This window comes from Phacochoerus africanus, chromosome 2 (genome assembly GCF_016906955.1).
Source record: "Phacochoerus africanus isolate WHEZ1 chromosome 2, ROS_Pafr_v1, whole genome shotgun sequence".
Taxonomy (NCBI): Eukaryota; Metazoa; Chordata; class Mammalia; order Artiodactyla; family Suidae; genus Phacochoerus; species Phacochoerus africanus.
The window spans coordinates 91,943,739-91,963,631 of record NC_062545.1 but is presented as its reverse complement, the minus strand read 5'-3'; the positions used below and the strand labels follow the sequence as shown (position 1 = coordinate 91,963,631).

The 19,893-nt window shown below is 40.2% G+C and overlaps 1 protein-coding gene across 1 annotated transcript in view; it reads left to right on the top strand.

The window, feature by feature from the left end:
* CD109 (CD109 molecule) overlaps window positions 1-19,893 on the top strand; it is a 154,470-nt gene that overhangs the window by 82,456 nt on the left and 52,121 nt on the right. Inside the window, exons 15-16 of the mRNA XM_047763806.1 lie at window positions 2,540-2,692; window positions 19,744-19,818. Of these exons, the coding sequence (XP_047619762.1) occupies window positions 2,540-2,692; window positions 19,744-19,818 (228 nt within the window). The remainder of the gene's footprint in view (window positions 1-2,539; window positions 2,693-19,743; window positions 19,819-19,893) is intronic.

The following is a 19,893-nucleotide window of genomic DNA, read 5'->3' as shown; positions in this document are numbered from 1 at the left end:
TGTGGAAGCAGACTGGGCTGGGGTTTATTCTGTTTCATCCTGGAAACTAACCCAGGGCAGATTTACAAGGAGTGTGGCTACTATGCACTTGGAATCTATATGAGGTTTGTTTTCCAAACACAGCAGTGATTTTTATAATCTAAGGTGTATAGCTTGTGTAGGAGACTCTAAGAAGTCATTGGATTGCAAGACTGATGAATGAAACTCAGTTATCTCATGCATATGAAAACGAGCCATTATTCTCACTAAAGGCTATCTTTTCAGGACCTCTGAGGCAAAATAACCATTACTTTAAAGTACTGATTTGCAGAGTACACTCTGATAGCATTTCCCCCTTAATTTGCTAAAATTTTGAGAAGCGGCAGTCATCATCCATGGATTTTTTTTTATTGAGAACTCCTAACTCTAACTTTGACTGTCAAAATATAAGACAAACTTCTCTTTTCTGTCTTGTGAAAAGAATTCTTGAAAAGACAATGCTCTATTCTGTTAGTTCCAGAGCACAATCTTTGACTTTTGGTGACCCCATAAATCCCCTGACCAAGGTGAGTTTTAAAATAGGAGTAAGGCTTGAACATGGAGGCACACATCTCTGAAAGTGAGATGATGGAAGATGGTATGAGAAAAAGAATATGTATGCATGCATGACTGGATCACTGTGCTGTACAGCAGAGGTTGTCACAACATTATAGATCAACTATACTTAAATAAAAAAATTAAAAAAAACCCAAAAATAAAAAAGCCACAGTGTAGAAGTTCATCCACTTTGAGGAAACAGAGTATATAAATAACATAGTTCCAAGGAATTTCTTAAGAGAGATAACGAAGTAGTTTCCATTGTGTTTGCAAAGGTAATTCTTCCTCTAACTTTTAAAGGATAACATTTACTGCATTTACTCTCAAAGAAACTACATATTTGGAGATAAAATAAAAGTCATGCACATAGAAGTGCAGGTGGCGGCTGTGGGGTCTCTGAGGTGCAGAGTGAAGAGTGAGAAGTGCAAGGTTTGAATATGATGCTCATCCTTCTCCCTTCTTTAAGATCTAAGTGGAGAAAAATTAACTGAGTGCAGTGGCTTAAGAGGCATGGCAAAGACAAATTGCATTGGACAGGTTGAACAGGCAAGAGGACTTTACTCAGGACTGTTGTAGTGGGGGAGAGAGACTGCATTTGACTCTATTGAAGCACAAGGAGGAAGGTTTTTAGGTGCTGGCTGAGTTAGTGGAAAAGTACTGGAGGAGCTGGTCAAAGGATTAGGTCATCTGTGTTTGCTAACTTTCTATGTTAGGCTCTTGTTCGCCCACAGACACTGGGAGATCAGTCAGGGCTCTTTCTAGATTACGTTTGAAAAGAATGGCTCCCAGGTCCTCCAGAAAGACATTCCTGCTCACTTCTCAAAGGGGCTGAGAAAGCATTCACAATTGCAAGTTTTCTAAGAAAAGGGAAATCAGGGGCTTTTGGTCTGGAAAAACATTTCTGAAATTTAGGCAAGTTGGGGGGCACGACGGCGTTAAGGCTGTTTTGATGAGGGCAGTGGCGAATGGAAATAGAGCAACATTCCTAGTAGGAAGAGGCCTCATGACAAAGCCATTGGGTTCAGCTGTGATAAGAGCTAATGCCTTTTAAGGAGTATTTGTGGGACCTAGCTTTGCTAAGTGTAGTGACGGGAAGTTCAGGCAGCTGTGGGGACACAGAGCTAAGGGCCCTGCCTGTGTTCGGTCTGATGGCCTCCTGCCTTGGAAAGTCATGCTTGAGGCCTGAGGAGCTCACTGGCACCCACCCCCTTCTGAGTCCAGGGGGCCAGCATGTGGGTGTTGTCAGTTTCTTTCTTCTTTCCTGTCTTCCTCTCCCCCTTCCTGGATACTGCCACACAGCCCCCAAGCCAGACCTGTCTTCTCTTCAGCACTCCAGGTGGGCAACTGTGGGGCAGGAGGTGGAGAAAGGGAGGAGAAAATGTAGGGAAGTGAAGTGAAACTCTGATTTATGCCTCTGTGAGAGGCGCTGTGAGTGAAGTTTGTTTCCTTTTCCCTTCCTTCCCTCCTTCCTTCCTGCCTCCCTCCCTCCTTCACCCCCCTCCCACCCTCCCTCCCTTCCTTCTCTCCTCCCATCCTTCCCTCCTTCCTTCCTTCCTCCGTTTCTTCCTTCTTTCTGTCTTTAAAGGGGCTGCACCTGCGGCATGTGAAGGTTCCCAGGGTAGGGGTTGAATCAGAGCTACAGTTGTTGCCTACGCCACAACCACATGAGATCCAAGCCACATCTGTGACCTACTCCTTAACCCACTGAGTGAGGCCAGGGATTGAACCCGAATCCTCACGGACACTGTGTCGGGTTCTTAAACCGCTGAGTCACAACAGGAACTCCTTGAAGTTTCTTTTTACTCCCTTCCCTAAAGAAGGCTTGTGTATTGTAGAATGGTCCCTGAGCTAAGGCAAATGTCAAATCTTTGCTAGATTTTCCTATTGATCTGCTAATGGTAAGACATGCAGGAAATGCTTAAAAGAAGGGCAACTTATCAATCCTGTCTTCTCCCTTTCTCAGATACAGCTGTTTTGGAGTAAAGCTAATGCTGAACCATCTGAGAAAGTCTCTCTTAGGGTCTCTGTGACACAGCCAGACTCAGTAGTTGGGATTGTAGCTGTCGACAAAAGTCTGAATCTGATGAACATCTCAAATGATATTACAATGGAAAATGTGAGTATAGCCATTTTCTCATGATAAAAATATACATTAATGACTCTCTGTCCACCCCACATCTTCCTTTGTTTTTAGATGGAGAGGCTATTTAAAGGTGATGGTTTGGATCATTATGAGAAGTTACTCAGTTTTTCTGGGCATCTTCCATATAAATATTAATTATGAAGCTTCAAAAAAGATGCACGTTAAAAGAGGAAAAAAAAGAAACTTTATTGCATTACTTAAAGTGTCAAAAGGAAATTTCATTAGTTCTTTTTCAGGTGTAACTCAAGAATCAGTAAAGCTTTTAAATGAAAAGGATATGCACTCTAGTTCTCATGTTGGAAAAAGGCTGTGTGGTCTTTGCTGTCTTATCTGTGAAATGCCACCTAGAGTTTTCCTTATTTTCATATTATATTTTAATTGCTTTTTTTTTTTTTTAAGTGCTGCACATGTGGCATATGGAGGTTCCCATGCTAGGGGTCGAATCGGAGCAGCACTTGCTGGCAGCCTACATCACAGCCACAGCAATGCTGGATCCAAGCTGCGTCTGTGATCTACACCACAGCTCACGGCAATGCCAGATCCTTAATGCACTGAGAGGCCAGGGATCAAACCCAGATCCTCATGGATCCTAGTCAGGTTCATTAACCACTGAGCCACAAAGGAAACTCCGATATTATATTTTAGTTGAATATTCTTGAGAAAGTCCTGGGAAATGGATGGGAATAATTCTGAATGATGTTGGAGAGCACTTTAGATAATTTTTTTTTTATTTTCCCACTTTAGATAATTTTGAAGTGCTTTCTACTTTGTTTTTTAATTTAAAAAATTTTTTAAATTTTAATTTTTTTATTTTACTTATTTACTTTTCTGCTGTACAGCATGGGGGCTAAGATACACTTACATGTATACATTTTTTTCCACCCTTTGTTCTGTTACAATGTAAGTATCTAGACACAGTTCTCAATGCTACTCAGCAGGATCTCATTGTAAATCCATTCCAAGTTGTAGCTGATAACCCCAAGCTCCCGATACCTCCTACTCCCTCCCTCTTCCCCTGGGTAGCCTCAAGTCTATTCTCCAGGTCCATGATTTTCTTTTCTGTGGAAATGTTCATTTGGGCTGTATATTAGATTCCAGTTATAAGTGAAATCATATGGTATTTGTCTTCCTCTTTCTGACTTATTTCACTCAGTATGAGAGCCTCTAGTTCCATGCATGTTACTATAAATGGTATTATGTCGTTCCTTTTTATGGCTGAGTAGTATTCCATTGTGTATATATACCCCATCTTGCGAATCCAATCATCTGTCGATGGACATTTGGGTTGTTTCCATGTCTTGGCTATTGTGAATAGTGCTGCAGTGAACTGCGGGGTGCATGTGTCCCTTTTAAGTAGAGTTTTGTCCGGATATATGCTCAAGAGTGGAATTGCGGAGTCATATGGAAGTTCTATGTATAGATTTCTAAGGTATCTCCAAACTGTTCTCCATAGTGGCTGTACCAGTTTACATTCCCACCAGCAGTGCAGGAGGGTTCCCTTTTCTCCACAACCCCTCCAGTTCTTGTTATTTGTGGACTTATTAATGATGGCCATTCTGACTGGTGTGAGGTGGTATCTCATGGTAGTTTTGATTTGCATTTCTCTTATAATAGGCGATGTTGAGCATTTTTTCATGTGTTTGTTGGCCATCTGTATATCTTCCTTGGAGAACAGTCTATTCAGGTCTTTTGCCCATTTTTCCATTGGGTGATTGGATTTTTTGCTGTTGAGTTGTATAAGTTGCTTATATATCCTAGAGATCAGGCCCTTGTCCATTGCATCGTTTGAAACTATTTTCTCCCATTCTGTAAGTTGTCTTTTTGGTTTCTTTTGGGTTTCCTTTGCTGTGCAAAAGCTTTTCAGTTTGATGAGGTCCCATGGGTTTATTTTTGCTCTTATTTCTGATGCTTTGGGAGACTGACGTGAGAAAATATTCATGAGGTTGATGTCAGAGAGTGTTTTGCCTATGTTTTCTTCTAGGAGTTTGATGGTGTCTTGCCTTATAGTTAAGTCTTTCAGCCATTTGGAGTTTATTTTGGTGCATGGTGTGAGGGTGTGTTCTCATTTCATTGCTTGGCATGCAGCTGTCCAGGTTTCCCAGCAATGCTTGCTGAATAGACTTTCTTTTTCCCATTTGATGTTCTTGCCTCCCTTGTCAAAGATTAATTGACCATAGGTGTCAGGGTTTATTTCCGGATTCTCTATTCTGTTCCATTGGTCTGTCTGTCTGTTTTGATACCAGTACCACACTGTTTTGATGATGACTGTGGCTTTGAAGTATTTCTTGAAGTCTGGGAGAGTTGTGCCTCCTGCTTGGTTTTTGTTTCTCAGGATTGCTTTGGCGATTCTGGGTCTTTTGTGGTTCCATATAAATGTTTGGCTTGTTGGTTCTAGTTCTGTGAAAAATGTCCTGGGTGATTTGATAGGGGTTGCATTGAGTCTGTAGATTGCTTTGGGTAGTATGGCCCTTTTTACAATATTGATTTTTCCAATCCAGGAACATGGACTATCTTTCCATTTCTTTCCATCTTCTTTGATTTCTTTGATGAAAGTTTTATAGTTCTCGGCATAGAGGTCCTTTACCTCCTTGGTCAGGTGTATTCCAAGGTATTTGATTTTGTGAGGTGCCATTTTAAAAGGTATCGTATTTTTGTATTCCTTTTCTAACATTTCATTGCTGGTATACAGAAACGCCACTGATTTTCTGAATGTTAATCTTATATCCTGCTACTTTGCTGAATTTATTGATCGGTTCAAGGAGTTTTTGGGTTGAATCCTTAGGGTTTTCTATGTATAGTATCATGTCATCTGCATACAGTGACAGTTTGATCTCTTCTCTTCCTATATGGATGCCTTTTAGTTCTTTTGTTTGTCTAATTGCTGTGGCTAGGCCTTCCAAAACGATGTTGAAGAGCAGTGGTGAGAGTGGGCATCCCTGTCTTTTCCAGATTTGAGTGAGAAGGCTTTCAGTTTTTCTCCATTGAGTATTATATTTGCTGTGGGTTTATCATAAATGGCTTTGATTATATTCAGGAATGTTCCGTCTATACCTACTTTGGTGAGGGTCTTGGTCATGAATGGATGTTGGACTTTGTCAAATGCTTTTTCTGCGTCTATTGAGATGATCATATGGTTTTTGACTTTTCTTTTGTTAATGTGGTGTATGATGTTGATTGATTTGCGTATGTTGAACCATCCTTGTGAACCTGGGATGAACCCAGCTTGGTCATGGTGTATGATCTTTTTGATATGTTGTTGGATTCGATTGGCTAAGATTTTGTTGGGAATTTTTGCGTCTATATTCATCAGTGATATTGGGCGATAGTTTTCTTTTTTGGTGGTATCTCTGTCTGGTTTTGGAATGAGGGTGATGGTGGCATCATAGAATGTCTTTGGGAGTGTTCCTTCTTCTTCGACCTTTTGAAAAAGTTTAAGGAGGATGGGCACCAGATCCTCTTTATATGTTTGGTAGAATTCACCTGTGAAGCCATCTAGTCCTGGACTTTTATTTGTAGGGAGTGTTTTTATGACATCTTCAATTTCATTTCTAGTGATCGGTCTGTTCAGTTGGTCTGTTTCTTCTTGATTCAGTTTTGGCAGGCTGTAAGACTCTAGAAAATTGTCCATTTCTTCCAGATTGTCAAACTTGTTGCCATATAGTTGTTCATAGTATTCTGTTATGGTTTTTTGTATTTCTGCTGTATCCGTTGTGATTTCTCCTTTTTCATTTATACTTTTGGTTATCTGGGTTCTTTCTCTCCTCTTTGTAGTGAGTCTGGCCAGGGGGTTGTCAATTTAGTTTACCTTTTCAAAGAACCAGCTCTTGGTTTTATTAATTTTCTCTATTGTTTTTTGAGTCTCTATTTTATTGATTTCCTCTTTGATCTTGATAATTTCCTTCCTTCTGCTGACTTTGGGTCTTTTTTGTTCTTCTTTTTCTAATTCGTGTAGATGGAGGGTTAAGTTGCCAGCTTGAGATCTTTCTTCTTTTTTGAGGAAGGCCTGTATTTCTATGAATTTCCCTCTGAGCACTGCTTTTGCAGCATCCCATAGATTTTGAGAGGTTGTGTCTTCATTATCATTTGTTTCAAGGTATTTTTTAATTTCCTTCTTGATTTCCTCATTGACCCATTGGTTTTTCAGTAGCATGTTGTTTAGTCTCCATACGGTAGGTTTTTTCTCATTTCTTTTCCCATGGTTGATTTCTAATTTCATGGCGTTGTGGTCAGAGAAGATACTTGAGATAATTTCTATGCTCCTAAATTTATTGAGGTTAGCTTTGTGTCCCAATATGTGGTCGATTCTTGAGAATGTTCCATGAGCACTTGAGAAGAATATGTATTCTGATTTTTTTGGATGTAGTGTCCTGAAGATATCAATGAAGTCTACCTTTTCTATTGTTTCCTTTAGGCTCTCTGTTGCTTTATTGGTTTTCTGTCTAGAGGATCTGTCCATTGATGTGAGGGGGGTATTAAGGTCTCCTACTGTGATTGTATTCCCGTTTGTGTTTCTCCGTTTGTGTCTGTTAATATTTGTTGTATGTATCTGGGTGCTCCTGTATTTGGGGCATATATGTTGATGATAGTAACATCCTCTCCTTGGATGGATCCCTTAATCATTAAGTAGTGTCCTTCTTTGTCTTTCTTTATGTCTTTTGTTTTAAAGTCTATTTTGTCTGATATGGGTGTTGCTGTCATGTCTATTGGCATGAAATATTTTTCCCCACCCTTTCACTTTCAATCTATATGTATCCTTTGTCCTGAGGTGAGTTTCTTGTAGGCAGCATATTGAAGGTTTTTGCCTTTTTATCCACTCAGCCACTCTGTGTCTTTTGATTGGGGCATTCAGTCCATTGACATTTAAGGTGATACTTGATAGATGATTATTTATTGCCATTTTGAACCTCGTGTTCCAGTTGATTCTATGGTTCTTCATTCTTCCTTTCTTTTTTTTTTTTTGGTTGTATGGTCTCCTGTTATTATCTGCTTGAGTGTTTTTTTTTTTCATTTTTTGCGAATGCAATATTTGGTTTTGGCTTGTGGTTTCCGTGTTTTTTAAGTATGCTAACCCCTTCCTATAATTATGTGTTTTAGCCTGACGGTCCTGTAAGTTCAAACACTTCATTATTATACTAAAATTAAGAAGAGAAACAGACAAAAAAAAAGAAATAAAGAAAAAATTAAAAAAAGAGAATTCATTTCCTCACATCCTTTGCCCACATTTTATGATTTTGATGACTCTTTTTTTTTCTTTTTAATTTTATTTTGTTTTAAACATGTTCATGCTTAAATATGTTTGCTGGCTTATCTGAGTGACTTCTCACTGACTGTGGCTTCCTCAATCCTTTCCTTTTGGTTTAGAGAAGCCCTTTCAATATTTCTTTTAGCCTGGTTTTGTATTGCTGTATTCTTTTAGCTTTTGTTTGTTGGAAAAAAATTTTTATTTCCCTTTCTATTTTAAATGATATTCTTGCTGGGTAGAGTATTCTAGGTTGCATATTTTTTCCTTTTAGCACTTTAAATATCTCTTGCCATTCCCTCCTAGCCTGTAGAGTGTCTGTAGAGAAATCAGCTGATAACCTTATGGGGGTTCCCTTACAGGTGACATTTTGCTTTTCTCTTGCTGCTTTTAGGATCCTCTCTTTATCATTAACTTTTGCCATTTTTATTATAATTTGTCTTGATGTGGGTCTATTTGGGCTCCACTTGTTTGGGGCCCTCTGTGCTTCCTGTATCTTGAAATCAGCATCCTTTAGATTTGGGAAGTTTCCAGTGATAATTTCTTCAAATATATTTTCCATTCCCTTATCTTTTTCTACTCCTTCTGGAATTCCTATTATGCATAGATTGGCCCACTTTATATTATCCCATAGGTCTCTTATATTGCTTTCATGTGTTTTCATTTTGTTTTCTGACTGCTGAACTTATTGGGTGATTTCCATTATTCTATCTTCCACATCACTAATTCGTTCTTCTGCATTATTCATTCTGGTTTTTACTGCCCTTAGCTCAGTTTGTATTTCTGCAAGTGAATGTTCTAGTTTTTCTTGGCTCCTCCTTATATTTTCTAGTTCTTTTCTGAGGGTGTCTGCATTACTATTCATATCTTCTCTTAATTCCATCAGTATTGTCACTATTTCCCTTTTGAACTCCAGGTCTGTCAGACTGCAGAGATCTGTTTCATTGTTGACTGCTTTAGGTGAGATCTCATGTTGGTTTAACTGGGGGTGGTTTCTCAGCTTCTTCGTCTTGCTTGTTGTTTTCTTTTTCTTGGTGGAGTTGTACTCCCCGTGGCCAGGCAGGGTTTGCCTTGTCACTGCTTTGGAATGTTTCCCAGGTGCTTTCTTTGTTGGTCATCTTCTTTGAGGCAACGTGGGTTTTCTTGGGGGTGGGCGGGGCTGACAGGGTCTCTTTGAAGCAAGGGAGGACTTCCTGAGGGCAGACAGGACTGGGAGGTGTGCACTGTGATGGAAGCAGATTTCATACGGCTGTGCAGAGCTTGCTTTGGTGTTACTGGGCTGTGGGGCTCTTCTAGGGGGCTGATGGTGCTGGTCAGCTGTTCCACGGGAGTGTAGCACCCCCCAAGGGCGGGAGCAACCAACCAGGCTGCTGAGAACCCAAGGGGCTCTTCCTCAGGGCAGCAGGGATTGGCAGGATTACATGTAATAGAGGCATATTTGTATGGCCAGGCCGAGCTTGTACTAGCTTTTCTGGGCTGCGGGCCTTTTCCTGGGGGGTTGGCAGTGCTGGGTGCTGCTCTGCGGGGGTGTAGCCCCTTCAGAAGGCAGGCAGGCCAGGGCAGGGAAAGCCCCTGCAGTGGTTGGCTTCCTGCAAATGGTGAGGTCAGCCAACTGGATTGCCAGGCAGCCTCAGGTCCGGCATGTGCACACAGGGTTGGGGGAGGGGGGATATACTGGAAGGCACAGCTTTCTGATAGCTGGTGGACAAGTGAGCTCACTATGGTGTGGGGAGTATTCTATGGTGGCCCACCCCTTCTCCTCTCCCCTCCCCAACACTGGTGCCTTGTCTCTCCTTCAGATCCAGCTCTTCTCCCGGGTTCCCTCTGATGTGGCTTTCCACCCTCCAGCCCTTAGCGTATTGCTCCCTGTACCTGCAATGCTCGGCTTCCTAGTCTCCCAGACAGTCTCTGCCCTGAGAACTGGACAGACGGGTTCCTGGTCCCCTAAGCAGTCTCAGCACCGCCCACCCTAGCCTGTTCCTGGGGACTAACCTCCAGAGCTGAGGTCTCGGTGCTCGGCCCCCACCCAAGCGTCTTGGTTTGCAGTGATTGTGCCAGTAGTTCAGATGATCTGTTCAGTTTTCACTCTGCTCTTCAGAACTCAGACTTACTGCTGCGCTCTTCTCTGCATCTGGAGATCCCTCCGATTCAGTTGATCTTTCCATCGAGTAGGTGATTTTCCAGGGTGTGGGATCCCTTTCTCCTCCACAGTTCCCTTTCGGGAGTGCCCATCCAGCCCCAATTCCCCTTCTCTCACTCTTCTCTTTTGTTTTGTTTCACCCAGTTATGTCACGAGATTCTTGCCGTTCTTGGAGTTTAGGTTCTTCTGCCAGCGAATAATTGCTGTTCTGTGAAAGTTGTTTAACCTGTAGATGTGTTTTTCTTGCTGTGTTTGTGGGAGAGAGCGAGCGTTTCCCCCTACTCCTCCGCCATCTGGCCTTTTCCCTCTACTTTGATTGTACATAGTGGTTATAAATAATTATAGTCCCTGTTAAATCAGGAATTTGTGGTATATTGAGAGAGTGGAATCATGTTAACCTGCAGACAACATACTAACCAAGAAATAGATGAACACCTAGTGTTACACAAACTGAACTCTCATTCATTAGCCATTTCATTTTTTCTTTTTTTTTAATGTTTTTATCACATCTGTAGTTGTATAATGATCATCACAATCCAATTTCACAGAATTTCCATCCCTCAACCCAAGCACATCCTCCCGCCCCCCAAACTGTATCCTCCAGAAACCATAAGTTTTTCAAGGTCTGTGAGTCAGCATCTGTTCTGCAAAGAAGTTCGGTCTGTCCTTTTTTCAGATTCCACATGTCAGTGAAAGCATTTGATGTTGGTGTCTCATTGTATGGCTGACCTCACTTAGCCTGATAATTTCTAGGTCCATCCATGTTGCTAAGAATGACAATATTTCGTTGCTTTTAATGGCTGAGTAATATTCCATTGTGTATATGTATCACGTCTTCTTGATCCACTCCTCTGTCAATGGACATTTAGGTTGTTTCCATGTCTTGGCTATTGCAAATAGTGCTGCAATGAACATTGGAGTACATGTGTCTTTTTGAGTCATGGTTTTCTCTGGATAGATGCCCAGGAGTGGAATTGCTGGATCAAATGGTAGTTCTATGTTTAGTTTTCTGAGGAATCTCCATACTGCTTTCCACAGTGGTTGCATGGATTTACAATCCCACCAACAGTATCATAGTGTTCCTTTTTCTCTACACCCTCTCTAGAACTTATTGTTTGTAGACTTTTGGATGATGGCCATTCTGGCTGGTGTAAGGTGGTACCTCATCATTTTTTTGATTTGCATTTCTCTATGAATGAGAAACATGAGAATGATGTTGAACATCTTTTCACGTGTTTTTTGGCCATCTATATGCCTTCTTTGGAGAACTGTCTGTTTAGATCTTCTGCCCATTTTTGGATGGGGTTGTTTGTTTTTTTGGAATGGAGCTGCAGAAGGTGTTTATAAATTTTGGAGATGAATCCCTTGTCAGTTGATTCACTTGCAAAGATTTTCTCCCATTCTGTGGGTTGTCTTTTCGTTTTGTTTAGGGTTTCCTTTGCTGTGCAGAAACTTTTCAGTTTGATTACGTCCCATTTGTTTATTTTTGTTTTTGCTGTCATGACTCTAAGAGGCGGATCTGAGATGTTGCCGTCATTTATGTTGGAGAGTGTTTGGCCTATGTTTCCTCTCAGAGCTTTATAGTGTCTGGTCTCATACATGGGTCTTTAATCCATTTTGAGTTGATTTTTGTGTATGGTGTTAGGGGGTGTTCTAATGTCATTCTTTTCCATGTGGCTGTCCGGTTTTCCTAGAACCAGTTATTGAACAAGCTGTCCTTTCTCCATTGTATTTTCTTGCCTCCTTTGTCATAGATGAGTTGACTATAGGTGCATGGGTTTAATTCTGGGCTTTCTATCCTGTTCCACTGATCTATATTTCTGTCTTTGTGCCAGTACCATGTGGTTTTGAGGATTGTTGCTTTGTAGTATAGTCTGAAGTTCGGGAGCCTGATTCCTCCAGCTCCATTTTTCTTTTTCAGGATGTCTTTGGCTCTTCTGGGTCTTTTGTGCTTCCAAACAAACTTTAAAATATTTTGTGCAAGTTTTGTGAAAAATGTCCTTGGTAGTTTGATAGGGATTGCATTGATTCTGTAGATTGCCTTAGGTAGTATAGTCATTTTGATAATATTGACTCTTCCAGTCCAAGAGCATGGTATGTCTTTCCATCTATTTATGTCATCTTTGATTTCCTTCATCAGTGTCTTATAGTTTTCAGAATACAGGTCTTTTGTCTCTTTAGGTAGATTTATTCCTAGGTATTTTATTCTTTTGGATGTGATGGTAAACGGGATTGCTTCCCTAATTTCTCTTTCTGCTCTTTTGTTGTTAGTGTATAGAAATGCCATCGATTTCTGTGTATTAATTTTGTATCCTGCGACTTTGCCAAATTCATGGATGAGTTCTAACAGTTTTCTGGTAGATCTTTAGGATTCTTTAGGTATAGTATCGTGTCATCTGCAAATAGTGATAGTTTTACTTCTTCCTTTCCAATTTGGATTCCTTTTATTTCTTTTACTTCTCTGATTGCTGTGGCTAGGACTTCCAGAACTATGTTGAAGAGTAGTGGTGAGAGCGGACATCCTTTTCTTGTTCCTGATCTCAGCGGGAATTCTTTCAGCTTTTCTCCATTGAGGATGAAGTTCACTGTGGGTTTGTCATATACGGCCCTTATTATGTTGAGGTAGGTTCCTGCTCTGCCCACTTTCTGAAGGGTTTTTATCAGAAATGGGTGTTGGATTTTGTCAAAGGCTTTTTCCGTGTCTATTGAGAGGATCATATGGTTTTTATTCTTCAGCTTGTTAATGTGGTGTATCACACTGATGGATTTGTGGGTATTGAAGAACCCTTGCATCCCTGGGATAAATCCCACTTGATCATGATGTACAATGCTTTTAATGTATTGTTGGATGTTGTTTTCTAGGATTTTGTTGAGGATTTTTGCATCAATGTTCATCAGTGAAATTGGCCTGCAGTTTTCTTTTTTTGTGGTATCTTCGTCTGGTTTTGGTATCAGGGTGATGGTGGCCTCATAGAATGAGTTTGGGAGAATCCCTTCCTCTGCAATTTTTTGAAATAGTTTCAGAAAGAGAGGTGTTAGCTCTTCTCTAAATGTTTGATAGAATTCACCTGTGAAGCCATGTGGTACTGGACTTTGTTGGAAGTTTTTTATTTATTTATTTATTTATTATTTTTTTATTTTTATTTATTTATTTATTTTTATTTATTTTTTTAAGAATTAAATACATACATTTACACACAGTTACATTCACACAGATTATTATAGCATGGATCTTAAGAAACAGATTAAGTGACTCCCACTGGAGAAGTGGAATGGAAAATATGCTGAGACAAATAGGAAATTTATTCTATACTTTATCCCAATTTTATGGCTTTCATCTTTACTACTTAGTTTTATCTATTACATTTCAATTTTTCTTTAAAAATTAGCATTATATTAAAATTGTGTATATTATGCAACTAAAATTTATAAAGAAGAAAGCCTTATATACCATTAAATATTTTATATAGCATAGTAAAAAGAATAACTTAACTGGTAAGCATAACAAAAATAATACACCCTCTGAAAATAAGTAAAATATAAAATGCATAAGTTGGTTAAAAAACAGTGTAACTATATAAATATGTCCTCACAATTTGTTCCATCTCATTGATTCTTCAATAAAGGCATTACACCATTCTAGGTGATGTTATAAACAAGACATTATAGACTTTACATTGTACCATGGAGAGAAATGGTTATTAATAATACAGTTGTGGAACTGTATTATTTAATTGTACAGTTGCATTATTTAATTATAATTATCATAAGTTCTTTGATGGAGAGGAAATCAGAATCAGATGTAAGAAGACTTCAGCATTCCAAGAATGATGTCAAATGACCCCATTCATGGTGGATTATGCACTTATTTAATATGAGATATATTTCTTCTCCAGAGATTCCTTGTTTGTGTATCAATTGTAGATTTTTGGCTTGCAGTTATTCTGAAGTTTTGATGTAAGAGTCTATATGTATATGAGATTGTTTTAAGTTGTTATTCTCTTAATTACAAGTTCATCTCTGGTGTCCCGCATTTGTACCCACCTTTATCTCATGATTTCTGATTTTGGTGGCATAATTGTGCATGGATTATTTCGTATCTTTACTGTACATATACCTTTGCTGGTGAGCCTTGTCATTTGTGGAATTTTTGTTTCCTATTGCTGATCTTTTCTTTCCTGCCTTTAGTATTTGTCGTAAGGTTGGTTTAGTGTTGCTGAATTCTCTTAGCTTTTGCTTATGTGTGAAGCTTTTGATTTCTCCTTCAAATCTGAATGAGAGCCTTGCTGGGTAGAGTATTCTTGGTTGGAGGTTTTTTCCTTTCATCACGTTAAGTATATCATGCCACTCCCTTCTGGACTGCAGAGTTTCTGCTGAAAAATCTGCTGATAACCTTATTGGGGTTCCCTTGTATGTTACTTGTTTCTTTTCCCTAGCTGCTTTCAAGATTTTCTCTCTGCCTTTAATTTTGGTCAGTTTGATTATTATGTGTCTCAGTGTGTTCCTCCTTGGGTTTATTTTATATGGTACTCGTTATGCCTCCTGGATTTGAATGAGTGGTTCCTTCCCCATGTTAGGGAAATTTTCAGCTGTTATTTCTTGGAACATTTTTACTGCCCCTTCTCTCTCTCTTCTCCTTCTGGCACCCCTATAATATGGATGTTGGTGCGTTTAACGTTGTCCCAAAGTTCCCTGAGACTCTCTTCATTTTTTTTCAATCTTTTTTCTCTTTTTGTTCCGCATCTGTGATTTCCACTAATCTGTCCTCTACCTCACTTATTCGTTCTTCTGCCTCCTGTATTCTGCTGTAAGCTGCTTCTAGTGAATTTTTTATTTCAGTTATTGTATTTTGCATCTCTTCTTGTTGAAGTTTTATATCTTGTATCTCTTTGCTCAGTGTTTCCTGTAAGTTATCCATCTTTGCCTCCAGTTTATTTCCAATGTCTTGCATCACCTTCAGCATCAACAGTCTAATGTCTTTTTCCTGGAGGCTGAGAATCTCCTGATCACTTAGCTGTTTTTCTGGGGTTTTTCCTTTCTCCCTCATCCGAGTTATAGTTCTCTGTCTTTTCATTTTTACAGGTTTTTGGTGTGGTGAGCTTTTTACAGATAATAGAGTTGTAGCCTCTCTTTATTCTGGTGGCTGCCCCCCTTGTGGCTGAAGTCAGTATGGGGGCTTGCTGTAGGCTTCCAGATGGGAGGGGCTGATGCCTGCCCCCTGGTAGGTGGAGCCGATTCAAATCCCTCTGGTGGGTGGGGCTTAGTCTCTGGATGGGATTAGAGGCAGCTGTGTATCTGAGGGGTCTTTAGGCAGCCTTTTTACTGAAGGGCGGGGCTGTGGTCCCACCTTGATTGTTATTTGCCCTGGGGCTTCTCAGAACTGACAGGTGGGGCTAGATTTTCCCAAAATGGCACCCTCCAGAGAAAGGCAAGGCTGCTGAATATTCCCAAGAGCTTTGCTTCCAATGTCTTCCCCCCAAAAAGCCACATTCCCCCCTGTTTTCCCAGGATGCCCTCCAAGAACTGCAGTCAGGTTTGACCCAGATTCCTATGGAGACTTTGCTTTGCCCTGGGACCCGGTGCACGTGAAAGTCTGTGTGCACCTTTTACGAATGGGGTCTCTGTTTCCCCCAGTCCTGTGGATCTCCTGTGCACAAGCCCCACTGGCCTTCAGTGCCAGATGCTCCAGGACTCTTACTCTCAGTGCCAGATCCCCACATGAGAGAGTTTGATGTGGTGTTCAGAACTCTCTCTCACTCCTGTAGGTGAGTCTCTGTGAGCCAGTTAGTTTCCAGTCTGTGGGGCTTCCCACCCAGGAGGTATGGGTTTGCTTATATCACAAAATCACCCCTCCTACCTGTGGATGTGGCCTCCTTTTTGTCTTCTGGAGTAGGATATCTTTTTGAAGGTTTCCGGTCCATTTGATTAAAGATTGCTGAGCCTTTAGTTGTGAATTTTGTTGTTTTTAAGAGCTCCAGGTCCTTCTATTCCTCTATCTTAATCCAGCCTCAGCCATTTCATTTTTATTTTAAATTCTTGATGTATCCTTGTAGCCATTGTCAGTTGAAATCTAGACTTTATAACCTATGTCCGTTAATTAAGTATCGTGATTAACAAAACATCAGGAAGTATGATATATATGTGTAGGCTAATTTGGTCATCTTGTAGAATCAGTCCATTTGTGAGAATTTATACATTTTGCTTCAGTCTGTCCACCTAATTTTTCTTTTCTTTTTTTGGTTTTTAGGGCTGCACCTGTGGCATTTGGAAATTCCTAGGGTAGGGTAAGGCTGAACACCAGGCTCCCATCTGTGCAAGTCTTGTGAGTTTAAAGAGGGGGAGGGTGGACGTCAGGAACTAGAAAACTATTCTTGATGGTCTCTGTGCTCCCTTCTTCCACTCAGTGGTTCGCTTTTAAGCTTTTTCTTAGGGAAAAACAGCCTGGAAAGAAGCAGTGTTCTGTGGTGATGACCCCCAGCCCTGAGGGTTTGGAGGAGTTGGAGGTCCAGGTTCTGTTTCCTTTCTCATTCACAGCAGAAGGGCAGAGGTGCTGACCTGTATCATCCTGTCCAGACTGCCAGCGGGCTAGCTGCCTGCTGGTTTGGGCAGAGAAATTGAAAGAAATGGTACCATCTGAAGAGAAGCAAGAGCAGAACTGAAAAGCCTTCCTCCAGGAGGCCGGAATAGCTTCCTCTGCTATATAGCAGGACCCCATTGTTTATCCATTCTAAATATAATAGTTTGCATCCTACTAGCCCCAAACTCCCCATCCATCCCTCTCCCTCTCCCCTCCCTCTTGGCAACCACGAGTCTGCTCTCCATGTCTGTGAGCCTGTTTCTCTTTTATAGATAGGCTCATTTGTGCCATATTTTAGATTCCAGATATAAGTGGTATCATATGGTATTTGTCTTTCTCTTTCTTACTTCACTTAGTATGAGAATCTCTAGTTCCATCCATGTTGCTGTGAATGGCATTATTGTGTATATGTACTACATCTTCTTAATCCATTCATCTGCTGATGAACATTTAGGTTGTTTCCACGTCTTGACTATTGTGAATAGTGCTGCATGAACCTAGGGCTACATGTATCTTTTTGAATTGTAGTTTTGTCCAGATATATGCCCAGGAGCGGGATTGCTAGGTTATCACTTTGCTGTATAGCAGGATTGGCACAACATTTTTTTTTTGTCTTTTTGTCTTTTTAGGGCTGCACCTCTGGCATATGGAGGTTCCCAGGCTAGGGGTCCAATTGGAGCTATAGCTTCCGACCTACACCATAGCCACAGCAACACCAGATCTGAGCCACACCTGTGACCTACACCACAGCTCACGGCAACACCAGATCCTTAACCCAGTAAGCTAGGCCAGGGATCAAACCCACATCCTGATGGTTACTAGTCAGGTTCGTTAACCTCTGAGCCACAACAGGAACTCTAGCACAGCATTGTAAACAACCATACTTTGGTAAAAAAGAGAAAGGAAAACACACACACACACACACACAGACACTTGGCACGCACATAAACCTTCCCTCCATCCTATCATCCGACCGTTGCCTCTAGCAGCTTTTTGCCACCCACTTCCTCCAGCACTTCAATTCAGGATGTCCTTTCCTCTTCCAATGGTTTTCTCCTTCCACTCATCCAAGTTTCTTGCCTTTACTGTTTCTCCAGAGCTGGCTCTGGAGGAGGGAGTCAGCAGCCTATGATAAGAGACTATTCTGGCTTCTTTGGTTCTTGTTAAAAATGTGCTGCCCATAGACTCTTGCATGCCTTGGATTAACTTAAGTGTCCTAGATCTTCCAGGACTAATCTTCAGACACCAGTCTTCCCCTGCTATAGCTTTGGCAGTGCCTTTTCACTCAGCTAGTGAGGAAAGAAGGACTACTTTATGCAAGAGGTGCTTCTTCCTAGATAATCCATTAAGTCACACTGTCAGCAGAAAGCCATCCTGCACTTCTTGGTGTTCTGTGGCAGAGTTTGCATTATGGAACTAAAACCCTTCACCTCTGTCCTGTCTGGCCATGGCTCTGTTGTCTATGGTCAGACTAACTATACTGACCTACCTGTTGAGACATTATGAAATGTTCTGTTTTCTCATGCTATTATTTTCTTCTGGTGCTCTTTACTTACTGTGGATGAAGCAGTGGTTGTTAGCATAGCAGAAGCAGCGGTTTGGGTGTTTAATGTTAAACTTGATGCGTTTCTAAACTTCTACTTAGAATTTTTCATAATTTTTATTTCTACCTTTTTCTTAATTTGTCTGTCTTAAATGCTTATGTAAATAGGGAAATGTATCAAAATGTTATCAAAAGGGTATTTTATCTTAGCTTTTTTACCATAGTAAAATATATATATAATAAAATTTGCCATTGCATTCATTTTAAAAAATAAAGTTTGGTGTATTTTTATAATAATGCTCACAATATTCAAATACTCATAATAATAATTACACTCATCATGTTGTACAACCATCACCACTATTTCTGAAACTGTTCATCACTCTGAATAGAGACTCTGTAACCATGAAGCAGTAACTTCCATTTTCCACTTCATATAGCAACCCTGATACCCTTAATCTACTTCTGTTTATGAATTTGCCTATTCCTGATATTTCACATAGTGGAATCATACAATATTTGTCCTTTTGTGTCATCTCATTTCACAGAGCACACTGTTTTCAGGGCTCATCCGTGTTGTAGCAGAACTTTTTTTCTTCTCATGGCTGAATAATAGTCCATGGTGTGTATATTCCACCTTTTGTTTGTTTATCCCTCTGTTGATAGATACTTAGGTTGTTTCTACCTTTTGGCTATTGTGACTAGTGCTGCAATGAACATTGTCATACAGAGATCTCTTTGAGTTCCTGTCTTCAGTTCTTTGGGTATATATATATGTGAGTGGAATTGCTGGGTCCTATTCTAATTCTGTGTTTAATGGTGGTGCCAATTTTATGCAATCTTTTAGCCTATTTTATTCATCTTGCTAGCCATGAGTACTGTTCTTTAAAAAAAATAGCACTGTTAATGTGATATGGGCAAATGTTTGTTTTCGAAAGCTGTCTCACTGATGTAATTTGCATCACTTTATCAGTGAGTTTGAATATTTTTTTCTGCTTATTCGTAATTTGCATTTCCTCATTCGTGAATTGTCTCTGTTATTTCAAAGAATTTAGTTCATTGACATTCTTTAGAACTTGTGTTAACCATCAAATTTAACCCATTTATCTTTGCCAAAAGTATGAGTCATGCAGAAGTTCCGAGGCCAGGTGTTGAAACTGTATCACAGCAGTGACCTGAGCTGCTGAAGTCACAGCACCAGGTCCTCCACTTGCTGTGCCACCAGGGAACTCCAAGTCCTTTTTAATGCCAACCTGTACGTGTTGGTCTTGTCAACAGGCCCACTCATCTTAGGAACTCTGGATTGCTGAACAGAATAAAAAATTAGCGTAAATAAGAAATGTAATTTTGGTTGATGAAATTATGAACATTATATTTACATACTCATTATTCTTCCATTTGTGTCATTTTCAAATTTGATAAGCATAGGGCTGTCTGTTAGCTAAGTTATGTATAAGAAATGTGGCAGAGAGCAGAACAGGTCTATATGAATCTATTTATTCTGTATATTTTATCTTCTCCTTAGGTGGTCCATGAATTGGAACTTTATAACACAGGATATTATTTAGGCATGTTCATGAATTCTTTTGCAGTCTTTCAGGTATGTTTAGTGTGCTATATAATTTGCAAATACATTACGCTCTTTTACTGTTGCAAACACTTTCAGAGTTAATGA